Raw genomic sequence first — 21,443 nt, forward strand, 5'->3', positions numbered from 1 at the left:
CCACTAAATCCCCTATTCTATTCTGTCTGTCTTATGATGTTATCCAGTTGCAGATGCAGAAACCTGTAGGAAACGTTGTGTTGAAATACTTGTTTCTTAAAGTTCTCTGAACAATTCGAGAACAATCCCAATGTCAAACAATTTGGATTATTTTTTTCAACTTTTACGAAACGTTCTGGTAACTTCATATGACTGCAGGGGCAGTATTGAGTAGCTTGGATGAAAAGGTGACCATTGTAAACGGCCAGCTCCTCAGTCTCAGTTGCTAACATATGTATATTATTAGTAGTATTGGATAGAAAACACTCTAAAGTTTCCAAAACTGTCAAAATGTTGTCTGTGAGTATAACAGAACTGATATTGCAGGCGAAACCCTGAGGAAAATCTAAACAGGATGTGGCTTCTATTTAGAAAACTCCATGTTCCATAGCCTCCCCTTGCTGGATTTAACCAGATTCCTTTTCCTATCGCTTCCTCAAGGTGTCAACAGTCTTCAGATATAGTTTCAGGCTTTTATTTTGAAAAATGGGCCAGAACGATAACATCGCGTCAAGTGGTCACATGAGTTTTGCTCGCGCAACAGAATTTGGACAGCCATTGTTTTCCCCTCTCCTACTGTGAAAGACATTTGCGGTTGATATATTATCGATTATATATTTTAAAAACAACCTGAGGATTGATTATAAAAAACGTTTGACATGTTTCTGTGGACATAATGGAAACTATTTGGAATTTTTGTCTGCGTTGTCGTGACCGCTCTTTCCTGTGGATTTCTGAACATAACACGACAAACAAACTGAGGTACTTTATGGAACAAACGGAACATTTGTTGTGTAACTGGGAGTCTCGTGAGTGAAAACATCCGAAGATCATCAAAGGTAAACGATTAATTTGATTGCTTTTCTGATTTTCGTGACCGAGCTACCTGCTGCTAAGTGTACTTAATGTTTTATCGTGCGATCGATAGACTTACACAAACGCTTGGATTGCTTTCCCTGTAAAGCATAATTTAAAAATCTGACACGACAGGTAGATTAACAAAAGGCTAAGCTGTGTTTTCCTATATTGCACTTGTGATTTCCTGAATATAAATATTTATAGTAATATTTATTGTATGTAGCGCTATGCTATTCAGCGGTTGTTGATGACACTTATCCCGATAGGGGGATTGTAGCCATAACAGGTTAAAGTAATGAAATACTACAAAAAGTATGTTTTTTGTTGTTAAATTTCGTCACACCAGCCTTCGCTTCGGCTGCCCCTCCTGTCTAGCTCAGGTGTTTGCAGTTGACGGCCTTCTAGCTGCCGGACTTGCCTCGTCATCATTACACACACCTGGTTCCAATCCCCACTCTATCACTGTATATATACTCCCTCTGCCATTTGTCTTTGTCGGTCATTGTAAATGTTACTTGTTTTCCTGAGAGGAATCTCTCCTACTATTTCCTGAGTACTTTATATTTTTCACTTTGGGTTCGCCCTGTGCCTTTTTGTTTATGAAGATATATTTTGAGCAAGACAACATTTGGGTTTTGTCCCACTTTGATCTATAGTGCTTACTAGGAAGATGGCGCTGGAGGAGATGGCTGCCATTTTATTGGTTCTTAACCAACCGTGCTATTTTTTTTTTTCCGCATTGTTTGTACCTTATTTTGTACATAATGTTGCTGCTACAGGACATAAGAACAGCGATCATTTTTGTACAATGAGTCAGACAGGAAGGATATACTCCAAACACCCGAACAGGGCCTCATCTCCGTCATTCGCTGAAGAAGCTGAGATTTCGCAGAAAGAGATTGGGGTGCCTTGTGTGGATCAGGCGACGAGTGACTAATCAGCCTTTTACATCCGTACTGCAAGCTAACGTTCAATCGCAGGAAAATAAATGGGACGAACTGAAAACACATATTCTACCAACGAGACATTAAAAATTATAATACCTTATGTTTCACCAAGTCGTGGCTGAACGACGACATTAATAACATACAGCTGGCAGGTTATACACTATCGGCAGGATAGAACAGCAGCCTCTGGTAAGACACGGGGGCCTATGCATATTTATAAACAACAGCTGGTGCACAATATCTAAGGAAGTCTCAAGGTTTTGCTCACCTGAGGAAGAGTATCTCATGATAAGCTGTAGACCACACTATCTACCTAGAGAGTTTTCATCTGTATTTTACATAGCTGTCTACATACCACCACAGACTGATGCCAGCACTAAAACCACTATTCAGCACAAAATGCCAGAACTAAAACCACTATTCAATGAACTGTATACCGCCATAAGCAAACAGGAAAATGCTTATCCAGAGGCGGCGCTCCTAGTGGCCGGGGACTTTTAATGCAGGGAAACTTAATAAATTAGTTTAACCTAATTTCTATCAGCATGTGCAACCAGAGGGGGGAAAAAACTCTAGACCAAATCTGACCATAATTCTATCCTCCTGAAATTAAAGCAGGAAGCACCAGTGACTCGGTCAATAAAACAGTGGTCAGATGAAGCAGATGCTAAACTACAGGACTGTTTTGCTAGCACAGACTGGAATATGTTCCGGGATTCTTTCAATGGCATTGAGGAGTACACCACATCAGTCACTGGCTTCATCAATAAGTGCATTGATGATGTCATCCTCACAGTGACTGTACGTACATACCCCAACCAGAAGCCATGGATTACAGGCAACATTCCCACTGAGCTAAAGGGTAGAGCTGACACTTTCAAGGAGCGGTACTCTAACCCGGAAGCTTATAAGAAATCCCGCTATGCTCTCCGACGAACCATCAAACAGGACTAAGATGGAATCGTACTACACCGGCTCCGACGCTCATTGGATGTTGCAGGGCTTGCAAACTATTACAGACTACAAAGGGAAGCACCGCCGAGAGCTGGTCAGTGATACGAGCCACCCAGACGAGCTAAATAACTCCTATGCTCGCTTCGAGGCAAGTAACACTGAAACATGCATGAGAGCATCAGATGTTCCAGACGACTGTGTGATCACACTCTCCGCTACCGATGTGAGTAAGACCTTTAAAGAGGTCAACATTCACAAGGCCGCTGGGCTAGATGGATTACCAGCATGTGTACTCCGAGCATGCGCTGACCAACTGGCAAGTGTCTCACTGACATTTTCAACCTCTCCCTGTCTGTGTCTGTAATTCCAACGTGTTTCAAGCAGACCACCATAGTCCTTGTGAACACTAAGGTAACCTGCCTAAATGACCGACCTGTAGCACTCACGTCTGCAGCCATGAAATTCTTTGAAAGGCTGGTCATGGCTCACATCAACACCATTATCCCAGAAACCCTAGACCCACTCCAATTTACATACCACCCCAACAGATCCACAGATGACACAATCTCTATTGTACTCCACTCTGCCCTTTCACACCTGGACAGCGAGTAGTGCTTACGGCCCAGTACATCACCGGGGCCAAGCTTCCTGCCATCTAGGACCTCTATACCAGTCGGTGTCAGAGGAAGGCCCTAAAAATTGTCAAAGACTCCAGCCACCTTAGTCATAGACTGTTCCCTCTGCTACCGCACGTTAAGCGGTACCGGAGCGCCAAGTCTAGGTCTAAAAGGCTTCTAAACAGCTTTTACCCCAAGCTCCTGAACATCTAATCAAACGGCTACGCAGACTATTTGCAATGCATTATATAGGGAATAAGGTGCCATTTGAGACATTCCATGAATATTCATTGTTCTAATATAGGTGAGAATACAGAACTATAGAGACATTATGCCCTATTAAAATGTGTGAAAAACAGTCAGTGTGTGTGTTTCTTGTTTTGTTTCTGCACCAAAAACATCTGACCAAAGCAAGGTACCTTACAGTAAGTCTAGCTAGCTACTGTATCAGCTGTCTTTACCCTGAATTACCACCCCTCTCCTTGCCTTCCCTATGGCTGGCTTCCTCTGGCCCCAGGCAGTGGGATTATAAAGTGTGTAATGATAGCATGGATGGGGGGAGGGGAGGTCTCTCACTGTCTGCCTGCCTGGGAATGCTCCTCTGTGGGCAGGCTGTCTAGACTCTGTGGCCTGGCTCGGTTTTCCTCCAGGCGATGGGAAGAGGTTATATTGCCCCTAGACGCTGATCTTGGATTTCCCTCAAACAGTTAAGGATTAGGATTGGGGGAGGGAAAACTGATCCTAGATCTGCAAGTTGGGAAAACTTCACCCCATAGCCTGGGAGGGAGGAAGCTTTAATTTACAGCAAATACAGGCCGTCTCAGTCTGAGCATCAACAAGCAGTAATAAAGATTTAGCTGCCCTGCTCCGATACATCAAACAAAAGGAGCTTTGCAGAAGTGTAACATCAATTATGAACACAAAGATCAATTAGGCCATAATCTAATTAAAAGTACAGACGAAATAATGCACTGGCCCAGTCAATATCTCACCAGATGGAAAATACAATGGATAATAGGCTACTGGTCTGGTACACACCTACACTCTTAGAAAAAAGGGTTAGAAAAGGGTTCTTTAGCTGTCCCTATATGAGAACCCTTTTTGGTTCCATGTAGAACCCTCTGTGGAAAGGGTTCTACATTGAACTCAAAAGGGTGCTACCTAGAACCAAAAGGCTTCTACTTGATACCAAAAGGGTTCTCCTATGGGGACAGCCAAAGAACCCTTTTGGGTTCTAGATAGCACATTTTCTTCTAAGAAGACTCCTTTATAACAATGATCTATTATGAAAATCGGAATACCAGACCAGGAAATTATTTCTTATTCATTCACCCTTGCAAGTTGGATGAGAATCAATGGAAATGTGACATGGAGACCTTGTGCAATGAGTTAAAAACCACTGAGGGGATGAGGTAATCTATATTCAGAATAGTGCTTTATTGCCAGAGCCTGTGTGCCTATAGGAACAATGGAGTCCAAAACTGCCAGGGGGAAGAAAATAATCGATGCGCAGGTAGATTTTCATTACACATACTGTTCCAACAGCACAGTGATAATAATAATTACTGTCTGGAACAGAATAGCACATAGGACCCTGACAGTGAGGTTAGTTCCCTATTCTTTTCCTACTCACTCAGCCGATAAAAAAGCTACAGTTCCGTGCCAGTGTATTTCCTGCCATCAACATAACAATCATGCAGCTTTCATTTCACAGTCTCATTAATTCAGAATCCTCACTACCACACGGCGAGATCTCTAGCTTTGAGCAGATTACCTCCAATATCTGTTCCCTGAAATCTACGTAATCACCCCAAAATACAATACAAATACAGACATTGGACATGGAAATTCAGCAATATCATAAAATGAATGGATATGATGAAAACGCAAGGACCTCTATCTGAGCTCTGACTGTATAATAATGAGGTGAGCAAATTGTGGGCCGGCTATTGTACCACAGCTTCCGCAGTGAATTAGCAAAAGAAAACACAGTCTGATAAGACTTAAGAGTGCACGTCAGCAGGCAGACAGGTATTAAAATGACTGAGGCACTTCTGGTTTTGATAACCTCATCAGAATAATGCATGAGGGTGACTGGGAGTCTGGCTGTCCGTGCATCTGGCTGCCCAGCCCGGGGGTGGCTAAATAAAAGCCTAGCACCTGACCTGCTAAATATCTTGTCTGTACAAGCATATCTTCCCCCTGCTACCGCCAGTGCAGCACAGGCCAGACCCAAATGCCATGGCCTGGAGATAGCTAGCTAGCAGCATAGAATTACATTTCACAACTTGAGCGTGGCTTAAGGAGAGGGTTAGAGGGATCCTCTCCGGCTGCACTAGCTGTGTGTGCTCAGCCCAATATTGTCATGCCCTGACCTTGGTATTCTTTGTTTTCTTTATTATTTTGGTTAGGTCAGGGTGTGACATGGGTGATTATATGTGTTTTTTCCTGTCTATGGCTTTTGTATGTTGATGGGGTTGCCACCAGTCTAGGGGTTTTGTATGTCTATGGTTGCCTAGATTGGTTCTCAATTAAAGGCAGCTGTTTACTGTTGTCTCTGATTGTGAACCATATCTAGGCAGCCATATTCCTTGAGTGTTTCGTGGGTGATTATCTATGTCTATGGATGTTGCACTCTGTGTTGATAGCGGTCATGTTCATTTTGTTTGTTTTGTGTACTTTGTGTTATTTCATCTTACATTAAAAGAATGTATTCACATCACGCTGCGCTTTGGTCCTCCGATCCTTACTACTCCTCCTCGTCAGAGAAAGAAGAGCGTGACAAAGAGCGTGACAAATATGTGTTAATTGGCAGCAGAAACACTTATTGACTCGCATGAGTTCCCCCCTCAACACTGATTACTCAGCCCTCCAGCTGCCTGGGCTCTTCTTAAAATAGTGCACTCTATATGGGAATAGGGTGCCATTTGGGATTACCTATGTTACGCTCTGAGACCTGGAGGCTAAAGCCACCAAACAATCACTCTAGTCTAAATACACAACTTATTTTTCTTAATACTACAAGAAACAGCAGTGAAGATTTTAGACATGATCAATACTAACTGTGAAAAAAAGAACCAGTCCTTAAAGTTAATCTACATTTAAAAAGACATATTTTTTTGCCAGAGAATAACAAATGAGTTCCATGCAGTGGTGGGGATTGGGATATCACAGCAGGAATTCAGCTCAAAGTAGCCATCTGAACCAGATCCACCTGTGCTGTTGCAGATTTAGGTTGCATCCCAAATGGCATCCTATCCCCTATACAGTGCCTTGCAAAATTACTCATCCACCTTGCCGTTTTTCCTATTTTGTTGCATTACAACATGACATTCACAAAATAGTCCAAATTGGTGAAGTGAAATGTAAAAAAAAAAATGTTTCAAAACATTCTAAAAAAGAAAAAATGGAAAAGTCGTGCGTGCATATGTATTCACCCCCTTTGCTATGAAGCCCCTAAACAAAATCTGGTGCAACCAATTACCTTCAGAAGTCACACCTGTTTGCAATCGAAGTGTCACATGATCTGTCACATGATCTCAGTATATATGCACCTGTTCTGAAAGGAGTCTACTGGCTACTTTGAGCTGAATTCCTGCTGTGATATCCCAATCCCCACCACTGCGTGGAACTCATTTGTTATTCTCTGGCAAAAAAAAGTATGTATATTTAAATGTCCTAGCGTAGTCAAAATGGCATTGAATGAGGGCAGTGGCTAGCACTCTCATGGAGTCCTTATCAAGCAGCTTGGATTTTCTAGCCAAAAACTTAGACCTGGCATTAGCCTTCCCTAGCACTTCTGGCCCCCCAATGGTGGAACAAACTCCCTCACGACGCCAGGACAGCGGAGTCAATCACCACCTTCCGGAGACACCTGAAACCCCACCTCTTTCAGGAATACCTAGGATAGGATAAAGTAATCCTTCTCACCCCCTTAAAAGATTTAGATGCACTATTGTAAAGTGGCTGTTCCACTGGATGTCTTAAGGTGAACGCACCAATTTGTAAGTCGCTCTGGATAAGAGCGTCTGCTAAATGACTTAAATGTAATGTAAATGTAATGTAATGTAAAACTTCAGTGGCCATGCTCACAACTCCCAAGCTTCCATCAAGGATGCAACCCAGGTAGCTAACAGAGGTTTTAGTAGTCAGCACTTCACCCCCGAGCTCCAGTCTGATTTCAGAGGAACCTACACAATTTAGCTTTGGAGCCAAAAATAGTTGCCTCAGTTTTACCTAAGTGCAGGCTTATTATTATCGGGCAGCAGCGTAGCCTAGTGGTTAGAGTGTTGGACTAGTAACCGCAAAGGTTGCAGTGTTCAAATCCCGCTGTTCCTAGGCTGTCAATGAAAATAAGAATTTGTTCTTAACTGACTTGCCTAGTTAAATAAAGGTAAAATATCTCCAATCCATTTGCTAATGTTAGTCAGCTCTGTGCTAAGTATGCTCTCCAACATAGTTTTACTTTTATTAGTCACCAGAAGTGTAGAGTCCTCTGCATAAAGGAAAAGATGGCAAGAAAAAGCATCTTTCATATTGTTTTTTATATAGTAAAAACAATATTGGCCCAAGCACGCTCCTCTGCGGAATGCCACAACTCATTGATTTTGCCTGAGACAGTGAACCACTAACCTCTACTACTTACTCCCTAATAGGACTTTACCCAGCTTAGAGGGATACTGTTTAACCCAGCGCACCCAGTTTGGAGATTAGGAGACAGTGGTTAACTGTATCAAAGGCCTTCTGTAGGTCAAGCAGTACCATTCCACACAGATTTCCCTCATTAATCTCTTTTCCTGATGAAGTCAGTCAAGTGAAGTAGACATGAATCAGTGGAGTATGTTTTTCTAAAACCCGACTGAAAATCATACAGTAGACTTTGTTTGTTGACATATTCTTAACTTTGATCTTTGATGTCATACTGGAGATAGACACAGGCCTGTAATTCCCAGGGTCAGACTTTATCCCCTTCTTATACAGAGGTATAACTTTAGCTTGTTTCATGTCCCTGGGAAAGGTGCCTTGTTCAAGAGAGCGATATGTTTATGTTTATGTATCCAGGCCTGTGGCTTTGTAGCATTTAAACTCTGCTAGCATACTGGCTATTTTTGCTGTTTCTACCTTTGCAAAATAAAAAAAAGTTTGTCTGAACCCCTAACTCGGCCACAATATTTCTTGGCTTGGTCGTTTCCATACAAACCAGAACTGAAACCAGAACAGTAGTACAAAAATAGTTGAATTCATTGGCAACCTCTGCTTTTTCATATACAGTATCATCTCCCCCCTGATGTTCAGTCCAATACTGTTTAGCTTGTTTTTGGTAGTACTACTACAATCTAGTTCCTTAAATGATTTCCAAAGCTTTTTAGGGTCATTTTGGTTCCCAATGATTTATCAGCAAAGTAACCCCTCTTCGCTTCAGCCATTCTGATATGTGCTTCATTTCTGTGATGTTTATATAGGAGAAAATCAGGCTGCTCTTGGAATTCTTAAATATCTTTAAGGCCTTAGTCCTTGCTTGGATTAAACCAAGGGCTAGATCTCTGCTCTACTCTGACCTGTCTAATGGGACTATCCAGCACAGTCAATTTTACCCACTTGCTCCCTAAACATTGAGTCCTCTGATTCTAACAGTTTCTCCCTTTTAAAGTGATGCTAGAAAGGGTTTGTACAATTTCAGCCAGTAGTTTTGAAAGTAGCACTCACGAGTCAAAACGGGTATCCAAAAACTGTGCACAATTGTGTACGTCATCCATTTCGTATGATATGTTACGCCCATGTTATGTCTCCTGCAATTCAAATGATATGTTATGAATTTGTAGGTGCTTAAGATCCCATTCTTCTCTTTAAGAATCTATCAGTTTACAACAATCAAATTCAGTACAGCTGTGATTCTTCTCACATCACTGCACTGTAAAATGTGTAAACAAACCTGTAGCTTCAGATGCGCTCAAATATATTGGCATGGTTGCACTTTACAATGGAGCAGAATGTTCCGTTTTTTTGTTTTCAAAACCGGTTGAAGGGATATTTTTACCCTGTAGGCATCTGCAGCTTACCACAGGTCAGAACAATTACACAGTAAATGCAAAGCATTGCCTCCAACCAAATTAATTTCGTATTTTGAAATCACGTTGTCCAGCCGTACTTTAAAGTATTACATCTCAATTTCAGTTTAGATTTTATGTCTTGGTCCTGTGCAGTTGTAAATCAAACAAATACATGTGTAAACACGCAACAGCCCTTTTGACCGACAGAAGCCCCAAGATGCTAATCCTGACCTTTCTCGACAGACAGACAGGGATATAACAAATGCTCACCCACCTACCGTCAACCTGCTCTCTCCTCTCCATACCTATCACATTCGCCACCATTCACTAGGTATATGAGATATATGATACAAATGTGTCAAACCATGTTTTTTTTTCCCAGGCATGGATACTGTCAAACAAGGACAGTCAGTCTTCACAACCAATAATTTGTTTCTAAGCCATTTCCTGGTCCTTCATCTTCTCATTAACTAGTATGTTATTATTATTATATTACAGTATATTATTATCACTTCCAAAGGAGAGGCTTCTTATACAGAAAATGTGATCTTAAACTAATAGTTTACTTCCGAGGGGGCATTGTACAACTCTTTGGGCTGTATAGCATGTCCCTTAAACCAAAAGAAGTAAAGAAGTGAACCCAGTAAAGGTTTGTGAGAAAGCTGACTCAGCATGTTACATTGTTTCAAGCAGGCAGTCTTTCAGTTTACAACAGTAGGGCTTCCGGAGGGAGTTCGGAACACACGCCGCCCTGGGTGTCATCTTTCATGTTTAACACTCATCCCTGCATTCCTCTCCTCCCTTCCCTGCCCCAGATAGGCCTTTTGTCTTCCTCCCTACCTGCAGTAGGAGAGCTGAGGGACTGCATCCCAAATCGCACCCTATTCCCTACATAGTGCACTGGGCTCTGGTCAACAGTAGCGCACTATATAAGTTATAGGGTGTCAATTTGGGATGCAACCCCAGGTGTCTGTTTTCACCAGCTGAGCGTAACAGAGGCTGCATCAAAGAGGGTAAGTCCTTTGGAGGCCTAAGAACTCTCAATACTGTCTGCAGGAGTGTTATGGGAGCGCTGCTGTAGCTACTGTAACAAGAGCACCCTATTCCCACAGTCTTCAGAGAAGTAGAGAGAATCAACAACCACGGAAGATCAACACTCTCAGTGCAGCTGAGCAGCAGGTTTGAATTCCCCCTTATAACAACACTGAAACCCTTTCTTCCCGAACACAGAGGCTATGTTCCAAACGGCACCCTGTTCCCTATGTAGTGCCCATATGGCTCTGGTAGAAAGTAGTAGGCTATATAGGGAATAGGGTGACCCTTGTGAAAAACCACATGATTTCCCAAGAGAAATGTCCACGTTTTGCACATGTAACATTTTATTTCACATGTGAAATTATGTAAAACCGTCTGGTTTTGAAACACTTCACATGATATTTCCCATTAAGTTGTGTGGATGTTTTTCACGCGATTTCACAGGTGTTGCCCAGCAAACAAAAAAGTTGTCACACAGTCGCAGTGTTTTAAATCTAAATATTTTACATAAAGGATTACATTGTGTATGTTTATTCATACAGTAATTCTTACTCAACATGTCCTCACCTTGAATGTGAACTCACAACCTCGGGGTTCACAGCATTCCGATCTCTTGCTGAGCCACCATGTCTGTGTCAGCGTTAAGTGATCATGTCAATTATAATCACTTTTATTAATTAAAGATGTTTACACTATTTTAGCTGAACAGCATACCGCCAACAGTACCATAAAACCTGTCGTACCATTTCATTTCTTCCCTTAAAAAAAAGGTTACATGTTTTCACATATGACAATCGAACTCTCACATGTGGAATTGCCTTTTCGTTTACATTTGAACATTTAATTAGCAGTTTTACATGTGGAAAACGTTGTCAAATGTTGTCACGTGTAGTTTCATGGTGACACGTGTTGACATTTTATATCCCCATGTTGTCAAATTGATTTCACATGAGATCATGTTTTCACGTGCTCACGTGTTATCATATTAACTTCACATCAGATCACATGTGAAATTCATGTGGTTTTTCTGAAAGGGAATCTTAAAGTTTTTTGAGTAGAGGTAATTATTACCCACAACTCAATCATTTCAGACAAAGTCCATAATTATTTTTTTTTTAATTGGATAAATAACTAGCTAGAAAACTTTAAGTGGAACAAATAGATTCTTCAAATGCCAAGTCCTATGAACGTATCATCAATACACGCAATTAAACGAATGAATACATCATTTTTGACTACTCATTATTTTAGCAGACTTGAAATTAAAGCTCCCGAGGGTGTCTAGCTGTGGTTGAAAATACTCAGAGTTTCTCGTCTTTGCTCTACGTTGTATTAACTTTAATTGGCCTGAATTGGAAGGAACCTCATGCAAAGAGTCAAATCTGGACCTGTGCCCATACTCACACCGTTTCTGTGAGGTGAATACTTTGTTGGAGAGGCCGCAGCAAAAGCTTGAACTAAACCCCAAAAGGGAGAAGCATTGAGAAGAGAAACACACCAAAAGTTTAACTTGCTTGTGATGGTGTATGAGAGGATGGAGAGGGGAGGACGGCTCATAGTAATCGCTGGAATGGAAGTAATGTGTTTGGTACTGTTCCATTCCTTCCATTCCAGTCAATACAATGACCCTGCCCTCCAATCCAAAGTGACACCAACCACTACTGGTGTGTTGTGACGCAGTGAGTCATGTTGTGTGTGTGTGTGCGCATGTGTGCGTGCGTGCGTCCGTCCGTCCGTCTCTGTGTGCAGTGACGCAGTGCACTCTCTGCATCATGGTGACTCACTGGGTATCTGCTGGATCCTGTGGACCACCACAAAGGCATCGGAGAGGCCCACTTTCACCGGGTGATTGACGGAGCTGATCTGGGCCACCTCCATTGGAATCTGGAAGAGAGAGAGGAGGGACACGGACATCCATCACCAGCCACCAGACCTGTCTATCTGACTGAGCCTGCTGGGAGTAGGACCCAAACAGACCTTAACCAGACAGAGGCCTGACAGTTCCTGATGCTGATGGAGGGTTGTGGGAATTGTGTCCCAGATGGCACTATTCCCTACACCCTACAGGCTCTGGTCAAACGTAGTGCACTATATAGGGAGTAGGTTGCCATTTGTGAAGCATCCTACAAACAATGGGACTTAATTTACTGGAAAGAACAAAAAGCTTGTTAAAATGGTCTAATCTCCCAGGAAATCCATCAAAATGGAGGCGCAACTGAATAAGTCTGCAAAATAAGTCTGGCGGGCTCAAATTTGAGAATGTTGAGATCCTAGGAGAGAGACATATAGTTATAGTGTGGTGAAAGTAGGTGAAATAAATAAGGGAAGTAAAAGCCACAGTGAGGGTTGTCTTTACATGGAGGTGGAGAAGTGGAGTGGAAGAGTGGAGTTAAATAGAAGTACTCCCTGATTGAAATGGAAGAGAGAAAAAACATTTTAAAAAATACCTCTTTTGAAAGATAACTTTTATGGGGCTTGTGATTATGATAGATGTATAACATATGTAATAATTGGATTTAATGGATTCCGTAATTGCGGCCTAACACATTTAGACATTTATCTGACAGAGAAGTCACTCTTGATTCCAACTCTCTTTCACTCAGTTCCTTTTTCTCCCTCTTCCCATTTTGACATTTTAATCGGCACTGTCACAGTATCTAGTAAACATAATCTCTCTCGCATGCAGCGATGTTACAGTGATCCAAAACTTGCGACACGAGTTAGACTGTTATTAACCATATTAAACATATGGAAGCAGAATGGGGAGAGGAAGTAATATTTTCAGAGGGAGCGTCAATAACGACGGCCATTAAATTGTCAGTAACGGTGGCGACACATCGTGCCCTGAGTGAAAACAGAGGTTGATGAGCACGGCGCTTTATTCATCAATTCAATCAAGGAGAGAATTAAATACGTGCTCTGTCACCAAGAGAAAGTGAGGGTGAGGAAGGAGAGACAGAGATAGAGAGACCAAGAAAGAGAAACAGAAAGAGACGGAGAGAGAGAAGAGAGAGAGAGAGCAGGGTGAGTGTGAAGAATTCCCTGCTTCTCACGAGATAGGTGTGACGCCATGTCACTCCTACACCCCTATGGGAGATACACAGAGAGATGAGCACTGAGAGTGAGAAAGAGATGGATAGAGGGAGAGGAGCAGCAAATAGAGAAAGCGAGTGGTAAATAAAGCCTAGAGAGGAACAGAGAGAGAGAGACTGACCTCTTTGTAGGCGAAGACAATCCTGCCGTCGCTGTGCAGTGTGGCCTGGAAGGTGAAGCTACCCAGGTTGTAGTTGTCTTGCAGGTGGACATGATCCCACTGGACCACCAGAGCAGTGCCTGAGAGAGAGGGACACGGTCACAACCATACAGAACTACACAGGGCTACACAGAACCACATAGAACCACATGGGGCCTCACAGAACCACATAAAACTACACAGGGCCACATAAAACCACATAGATAGAACCAAACAGCGCCACACAGAACCCCTTAGAACCACACAGGACCATATAGAACCAGACTGAGAACCATTCCAGACCGCGTAGAACAACATAGAGATTTGTTAGATAAAAATCAGGGAGACCAACGGCAGGGAAGGCTCCTTAAGTTTCAAACATTGATTGAGGCACCCAGGGTAGCCAAAATGAGTTGCAATGTGTGTCTTCCCTGTTACCATAGACTCTACAGGGAGATCAGTTTCACCTTTTTTGATTATAAAGAGACATGTAGTCCTAGTGTGTTCCAGTTTAGCAAAACTCCCTATGACATAACAGGCTGCTTCAAAGTATTTTTGAAGAATCAGGTGGAAGCTCACATGGAACTCATGGCACTGTACTGTACTAGCTACCCCCGGAGTGCAGGCCTCACGTTCATCTCTATGCTGTTTTGATTTAGTGTGGACTTCGGAGAGCCTTTGGACGTGAAAATGATGTCTTCGTTCTCCTGTGCAACCAGCCAGTCATTTGGCCGGGAGCCAGAGCAATAAAGGTTTGTTAACACAAGTAATCAATTTTTCCTTCACACACCCAGAGCCCCTCTCTCCATCCAAAGTAAAGTGGAGATTTAGTTTCTCTGCTGACAGCTAGGAGTACCGGAGTCTAGTGCTACAGGAAACCCCATAATAACCCACATCTGGCCTCCAGAAGGCTTCTGCATGGGGCTGATGCTGCAGGATTCGCAATGGCCTGGCGAGGGGCTGTATGGCCTGGCATGGGGCTGTATGCTGGATGTAGAGAGGACAGGGACATGTCTGTGATTGTTACAGTAACTCCAAATGGAACTTTATTTCCTATTTAGTGCACTACTTTTGACCAAGGCACACCCTGTCTGTTCTGAATTCTCTATCTAACTGAGAATGGCTCCTGCGAGGGGGCTAGAGAGCGTGCTATGGAGTAGACTTGCTTAACCTCTCACGACCTATAACTTCAAACATTGTCTGGTAATATGACAAAGGGAAAAGGCACCAAAAAAAAGAGGGCGCTAAACAAGATAATTTGAATGAGATAGACAACGAACCAATTTTAACGTGGCTGACCCACGAGGAGTTAGCTGAAGATGCTAGCTCCCAAGAGTTCCCCACAGAACCTACTGGCTGCCATAAACTCACTAAGCAAGAAGGTGGACACAAGGTTGGCTGATATCTCAAAGAGTACTGGGAATTTGACTGAAACTGTGAAGGCAACTAAGGGCAGGGTGCATGAGGTTGAGCAGACAACAGTTGATCACGAGGCCAGGCTACGGGACAAAGAAACAGAGAAACAGTGCTCAACGTTAAAAAATGATGACAAAACCCCGAAAGCCCGATTGGAAATGCTTGAGTCACATTCAAGACTCCAGAACATCCGAATATTTGGGATCCAGGAGGACACTGAGAAAGGGAAACCCACTGAATTTGTCTCGGAGCTGATACATCGCTGGGGAGTGAACACCATCCTGATCGACCGCGCACACAGATCACAGGCAACGAAGCCTGCCAAGGGCGCGCCACCAAGGCCATTCCTGTTACCGCTGCACTATCAGACCAGGGATCTCATCCTCAAGCTGGCTAGTCAAAAGTTCCCCCTTAACTACAATAGAGCCAGGGTGTCTTTCTACCCAGATCTTACCCAGAAAGAGTATAATGAGTTATGCAACAAATGCAGAGCGGCCAACATCCGATATGGATTCCTCTTCCCAGCCCAGGTTAAGGGGACAGTCGAGGGATCAACACATATGTTTGACAACCCAAAAGAGGCCGATCTGTACTTGACAAGCAAGCTCCCTGGCTGAGGATACAGAATGACTGTGTCCAACGGCTAAATGGCCAAATACAGGCCATGAATGTGTTTGAATTTCATGCCTATGTCTTTTCGATCAGAAGATCACTCACCCCCTAACGTGAGAGTTAAGTGTTATTTAATATTCGTTTATTTGCTGAGCATCTATAGATGACGAGTTAGTTGAAGCTGTATGTCTAGACACCCTAAGGTTTGTGTGTTAGTCAAGGAGTGCTTCGTTTGGGGAAGTCACTCAGTAATGGGACGGGAGGGGAGATGGGGTCTGTGTTTTATGTTCACATTTATTAATACAGGTGGCATGATGAGCTCCCGCACGGCGGGACGTTTTTCATTTTGGGCTTTGTATGACAGCAACAATTTGCTCTAAAATAAGAAATGCCACATCGTGACCGAGCAGAGTAGACCTGGTGGAATAAAGATGGTCAGCTGGAACTGTAATGGCTTAGGGCATGTTGTGAAACAAGCTAAGTTTTTTTCTCATCTTAAATCACTGGACGCTGACATAGTGCTTCTTCAAGAAACTCATATTAAACGCTCCGCTCAGGCCAAGCTACGAGTCGGCTGGATCGGTCAGACATACCAGTCTAACTTTGATGCAGAAGCGAGAGGGGTAGCAATCCTGATAAGGAAAAACACTCCTTTTGTTTACTCATCCTCGATTTCAGATCCCAATGGTCGGTGTATTATTGTTGTTACTGGATTCGAAACCAATAACCTTGGTCAATTTATATGGAGCCAACTTCGATGATCCATTCTTTTTTCAAAGGGTATTTAAGGCCATACCAAATATCTCGGATACAAGTGTTATTGTTGGAGGGGACTTTAACTGTACGTTAGATCCTCTTTTAGATAAACAGCTATCAAGGTCACTTCAACAATCAAATGCCAGTGTCTGTCTAAATACATTGATGACAAACAACATTGTTGATATTTGGAGACGGACTCACCCAGCAGATAGGGATTATTCTTTCTTTTCGTCAGTTCATAAATCATATTCCAGAATTTACTATTTTTCGTTGGACTCCAAACTAATTTCAGCAGCTGCGTCGGTTACCTATCACCCTATTCTAATTACGGACCACTATCCTCTGTCCATGGTGCTGAAACTCGACACTATGTCTACAGGTCGGCGACCCGTGACGCTAAGACGCATACCTGTTGAAAGGTGACACTTTTTGTCAGTATTTGAAGGAACAGATTGCCTTTTTCCTCGGAGCTAACGACGCGGGGGATGTTGACGACTCCACCCTTTGGGAATCTCTAAAGGCTGTGATTAGAGGTTACATTATTTGTTATACATCAGAGAGGAAGAAACGCGCCAATACTAGGCTGGGAGAAATTGCAAGAGAGTTAGGGGAACAGGAGAACGTTTTTAGGACTAATTCCTCGAATACAGTCCTTGAGAAGATCACAAAGTTGAAATATGAATACAATATCATCCTTTTGAAACGGGTGGGCTCTTTACTTGCAAGAATGCAACAAAGTTATGTTGAACTGGGTGACAAAACACATAAATAATTAGCAAGACAGCTAAGGCATGTACAGGCATCTAGAGCTATTCACAAAATAAATGACAAGAAGGGTAAAATAGTAACAGATCCGCAGGATATTAATAAATGCTTTGCTCAGTTTTACTCAGAGCTATACCAATCAAAATGCAATGCTACTGATCCGCAAACTATGGAACGTTTTCTCGCTGAATGTGGACTTCCTAAACTAGACGGGGGCAGCTGCTGCACTCGATGCTGGGATAACTTTAGAGGAAATTAACACATCGATAGCACAATTTCCAAACAGCAAGGCCCCTGGGCCCGATGGATATGTAATAGAATTCTATAAGAAGTACTGCGCCAGTCTAGCTCCACTTATGTTGCGAATGTTTAAACAATCCAAAGAAAATGTCAAACTCCCACAAACACTGTATGAGGCTACAATAGCACTGATCTTGAAAAAAAGATAGAGATTCCATGGAGATGTGGTCTTATCGCCCCGTGTCGTTACTCCCCATAGAAAATAAGGTGTTAACAAAGATATTGGCAAACCGATTGAAAAAATATATTTCTGACATCATACACCCTGACCAGACAGGTTTTTATCCCGGGCTGACATATATACTACAATTTGAGACGCCTTTTCAACGTAAGGTAGCATGATCATAAAGTTGAGGCAGTGGTAATAGCTCTTGATGCAGAGAAGGCGTTTGATCAGATTGAGTGGAAGTATATGATGTCGGTTTTGGAGCATTTCAGGTTTGGAAAGGAATTTATTAATTGGATAAGAATTATTTCTGCACACCCACTGGCGTCTGTGGTAACCAATCAGGAAATTTTGCATGCGCTCTTCGCTATAGCCATGGAACCCCTTGCTACTCACATTCGTACATGTGCCGATATAGCTTCTGTTAAAAAAGACACGCAGCACAAAATGTCCCTATTTGCAGACGATGTTCTTTTGTTTTTATCCAAGCCTAAAATGTCTATAACCCCCTTACTTAACTTGATAAATACATTCGGCTCCTTCTCTGGCTACAAGTAAACTGGCAAAAAAAGCGAATTGATGCCGATATCACGGCCTGTGGATGTGTCATTTCTGCAATCTACCCCATTTAGAAAGGTGATGGACACGTTCACAAGCCTTGGCATTGTAATGACAAGAGACCTTGATAAGCTATTGAAAGCAAATTGTGACTTGAAAATGTAACAGCTTTAACAAAATTTAGATTTTTGGAAAACTCTGCCTATCTTTTTGGTTGGTCGTATAAACGCTATTAAAATGTTTGTCCCTACCCAGGTTTCTTTACCTCTTCCAGTGTCTACCCAATTTCATACCACATGGCTATTTTAAGAAACTGGATTCAATAGTAATTCCATTATTATGGGATAACAAGGCAGCCAGAATTTCAAAGAACCATTTATGCAAGTACAAGATAGAGGGGGGCTTTGGCCTTCCTCACTTCAAACTGTATTATTGGGCTGCTAATCTGAACATTGTGTCTTTCTGGAAGGAAAGTTTACCCGGGATGTGACAGAAGGATATGCCTTCATGGCTTTTGATTGAGCAGGCCTCCTGTCAATGTTCCTCACTCCCTGCACTTGTTAATAGTCCATCATAAGTGAAAAAAGCCACTTATGACTCTAATCCAGTCCAGTTTAGGATCTGGAAACAGATTAGGTATTTTCTTAACATACCCACTGTATACATTGACAGACCGATTTGCATGAATCATGCTTTCCACCCTGCATTGGATGATATGGCGTTTTCACAGTGGAGGGAGAAGGGGCTCACAACAATTGGTAATTTATACATTGATAGTCAGTTAGCTTCATTTCAACAATTACAGGATAAGTTTAACATGCCAACAACACATTTTTCAGATACCTCCAAATCAGGAATTTCTTAAGGACACATATCCCACAGTGTGGCGTTAAGCCAAATTGCCTGATCCTTGTTAAACCCCATTCAAAGGGGTCAGTCTCTAGATGTGTATGATGTGCTACAGGCCCACATAGAGGTATCCACAGACACTATTAAAAGGGCTTGTGAACAAGAACTTGGTTCAGAAATCTCAGATGAGGACTGGGTAGAAGCTCTCAGGAATATAAACCACGGTTCAGTGAATGCCAGACACAACCTTGTACAGTTTAAGGTGATACACAGTTTACACCGTACATTACTCAAAAGTAAAACTGCATAAAATATTCCCGGACACCTCACCACTGTGTGAGAGGTGCAAGCAGGATGAGGGGATGTTGACCCACTTATTTTGGACATGTCCTAAGTTACATCCTTACTGGGCTCTCATTTTTGATTACTTATCTAATGCCTTTAGGCTAATCTGAAAACAAGACTCCATAAATTGTATCAGCATATGGATTGCGCAACCAGGGCTGGCAAAACCTTGGATCATTGCTATTCTAACTTCCGCGACGCATATAAGGCCCTCCCCCGCTCTCCTTTCGGAAAAGCTGACCACGACTCCATTTTGTTGCTCCCTGCCTACAGACAGAAGCTAAAACAAGAAGCACCCGCGCTGAGATTTGTTCAACGCTGGTCCGACCAATCTGATTCCACACTCCAAGACTGCTTCCATCATGTGGACTGGGATATGTTTTGTATTGCGTCAAACAACAACATTGACGAATACGCTGATTCGGTGAGCGAGTTCATTAGAACGTGCGTTGAAGATGTCGTTCCCATAGCAACAATTAAAACATTCCCAAACCAGAAACCGTGGATTGATGGCAGCATTCGCGTGAAACTGAAAGCGCGAACCACTGCTTTTAATCAGGGCAAGGTGACCGAATACAAACAGTGTAGCTATTCCCTCCACAAGGCAATCAAACAAGCTAAGCGTTAGTATAGAGACAAAGTAGAATCGCAATTCAATGGCTCAGACACAAGAGGTATGTGGCAGGGTCTACAGTCAATCACGGATTACAAAAAGAGAACCAGCACCGTCACGGACCAGGATGTCTTGCTCCCAGGCAGACTAAATAACTTTTTTGCCCGCTTTGAGGACAATACAGTGCCACTGACACTGCCCGCAACTAAATCATGCGGACTCTCCTTCACTGCAGCCGACGTGAGGAAAACATTTAAACGTGTCAACCCTCGCAAGGCTGCAGGCCCAGACGGCATCCCCAGCCGCGCCCTCAGAGCATGCGCAGACCAGCTGGCTGGTGTGTTTACGGACATATTCAATCAATCCCTATCCCAGTCTGTTGTTCCCACATGCGTCAAGAGGGCCACCATTGTTCCTGTTCCCAAGAAAGCTAAGGTAACTGAGCTAAACGACTACCGCCCCGTAGCACTCACTTCCGTCATCATGAAGTGCTTTGAGAGACTAGTCAAGGACCATATCACCTCCACCCTACCTGACACCCTAGACCCACTCCAATTCCAAGCTCGTCATCAAGCTCGAGGCCCTGGGTCTCGACCCTACCCTGTGCAACTGGGTACTGGACTTCCTGATAGGCCGCCCCCAGGTGGTGAGGGTAGGCAACAACATCTCCACCCCGCTGATCCTCAACACTGGGGCCCCACAAGGGTGCGTTCTGAGCCCTCTCCTGTACTCCCTGTTCACCCACGACTGCGTGGCCACGCACGCCTCCAACTCAATCATCAAGTTTGCGGAAGACACAACAGTGGTAGGCTTGATTACCAACAACGACGAGACGGCCTACAGGGAGGAGGTGAGGGCCCTCGGAGTGTGGTGTCAGGAAAATAATCTCACACTCAACGTCAACAAAACTAAGGAGATGATTGTGGACTTCAGGAAACAGCAGAGGGAACACCCCCCTATCCACATCGATGGAACAGTAGTGGAGAGGGTAGTACGTTTTAAGTTCCTCGGCGTACACATCACAGACAAACTGAATTGGTCCACCCACACAGACAGCATCGTGAAGAAGGCAGAGCAGCGCCTCTTCAACCTCAGGAGGCTGAAGAAATTCGGCTTGTCACCAAATCCACTCACAAACTTCTACAGATGCACAATCGAGAGCATCCTGTCGGGCTGTATCACCGCCTGGTATGGCAACTGCTCCGCCCACAACCATAAGGCTCTCCAGAGGGTAGTGAGGTCTGCACAACGCATCACCGGGGGCAAACTACCTGCCCTCCAGGACACCTACACCACCCGATGTCACAGGAAGGCCATAAAGATCATCA

At 43.2% G+C, this 21,443-nt stretch overlaps 1 protein-coding gene across 2 annotated transcripts in view; it reads right to left on the reverse strand.

Moving 5' to 3' along the window:
• Positions 1-21,443, reverse strand: part of LOC115105158 (plexin domain-containing protein 2-like) — a 174,102-nt gene that overhangs the window by 49,110 nt on the left and 103,549 nt on the right. For both annotated transcript variants that reach the window (XM_029626832.2, XM_029626833.2), the window contains exons 6-7: positions 13,715-13,833; positions 12,285-12,384 (exon numbers count right to left, since the gene is read on the reverse strand). In XM_029626832.2, coding sequence (XP_029482692.2) covers positions 12,285-12,384; positions 13,715-13,833 — 219 coding nt within the window. The remainder of the gene's footprint in view (positions 1-12,284; positions 12,385-13,714; positions 13,834-21,443) is intronic.

The sequence above is a fragment of the Oncorhynchus nerka genome, linkage group LG22 (genome assembly GCF_034236695.1).
Source record: "Oncorhynchus nerka isolate Pitt River linkage group LG22, Oner_Uvic_2.0, whole genome shotgun sequence".
In the NCBI taxonomy this organism is placed as follows: Eukaryota; Metazoa; Chordata; class Actinopteri; order Salmoniformes; family Salmonidae; genus Oncorhynchus; species Oncorhynchus nerka.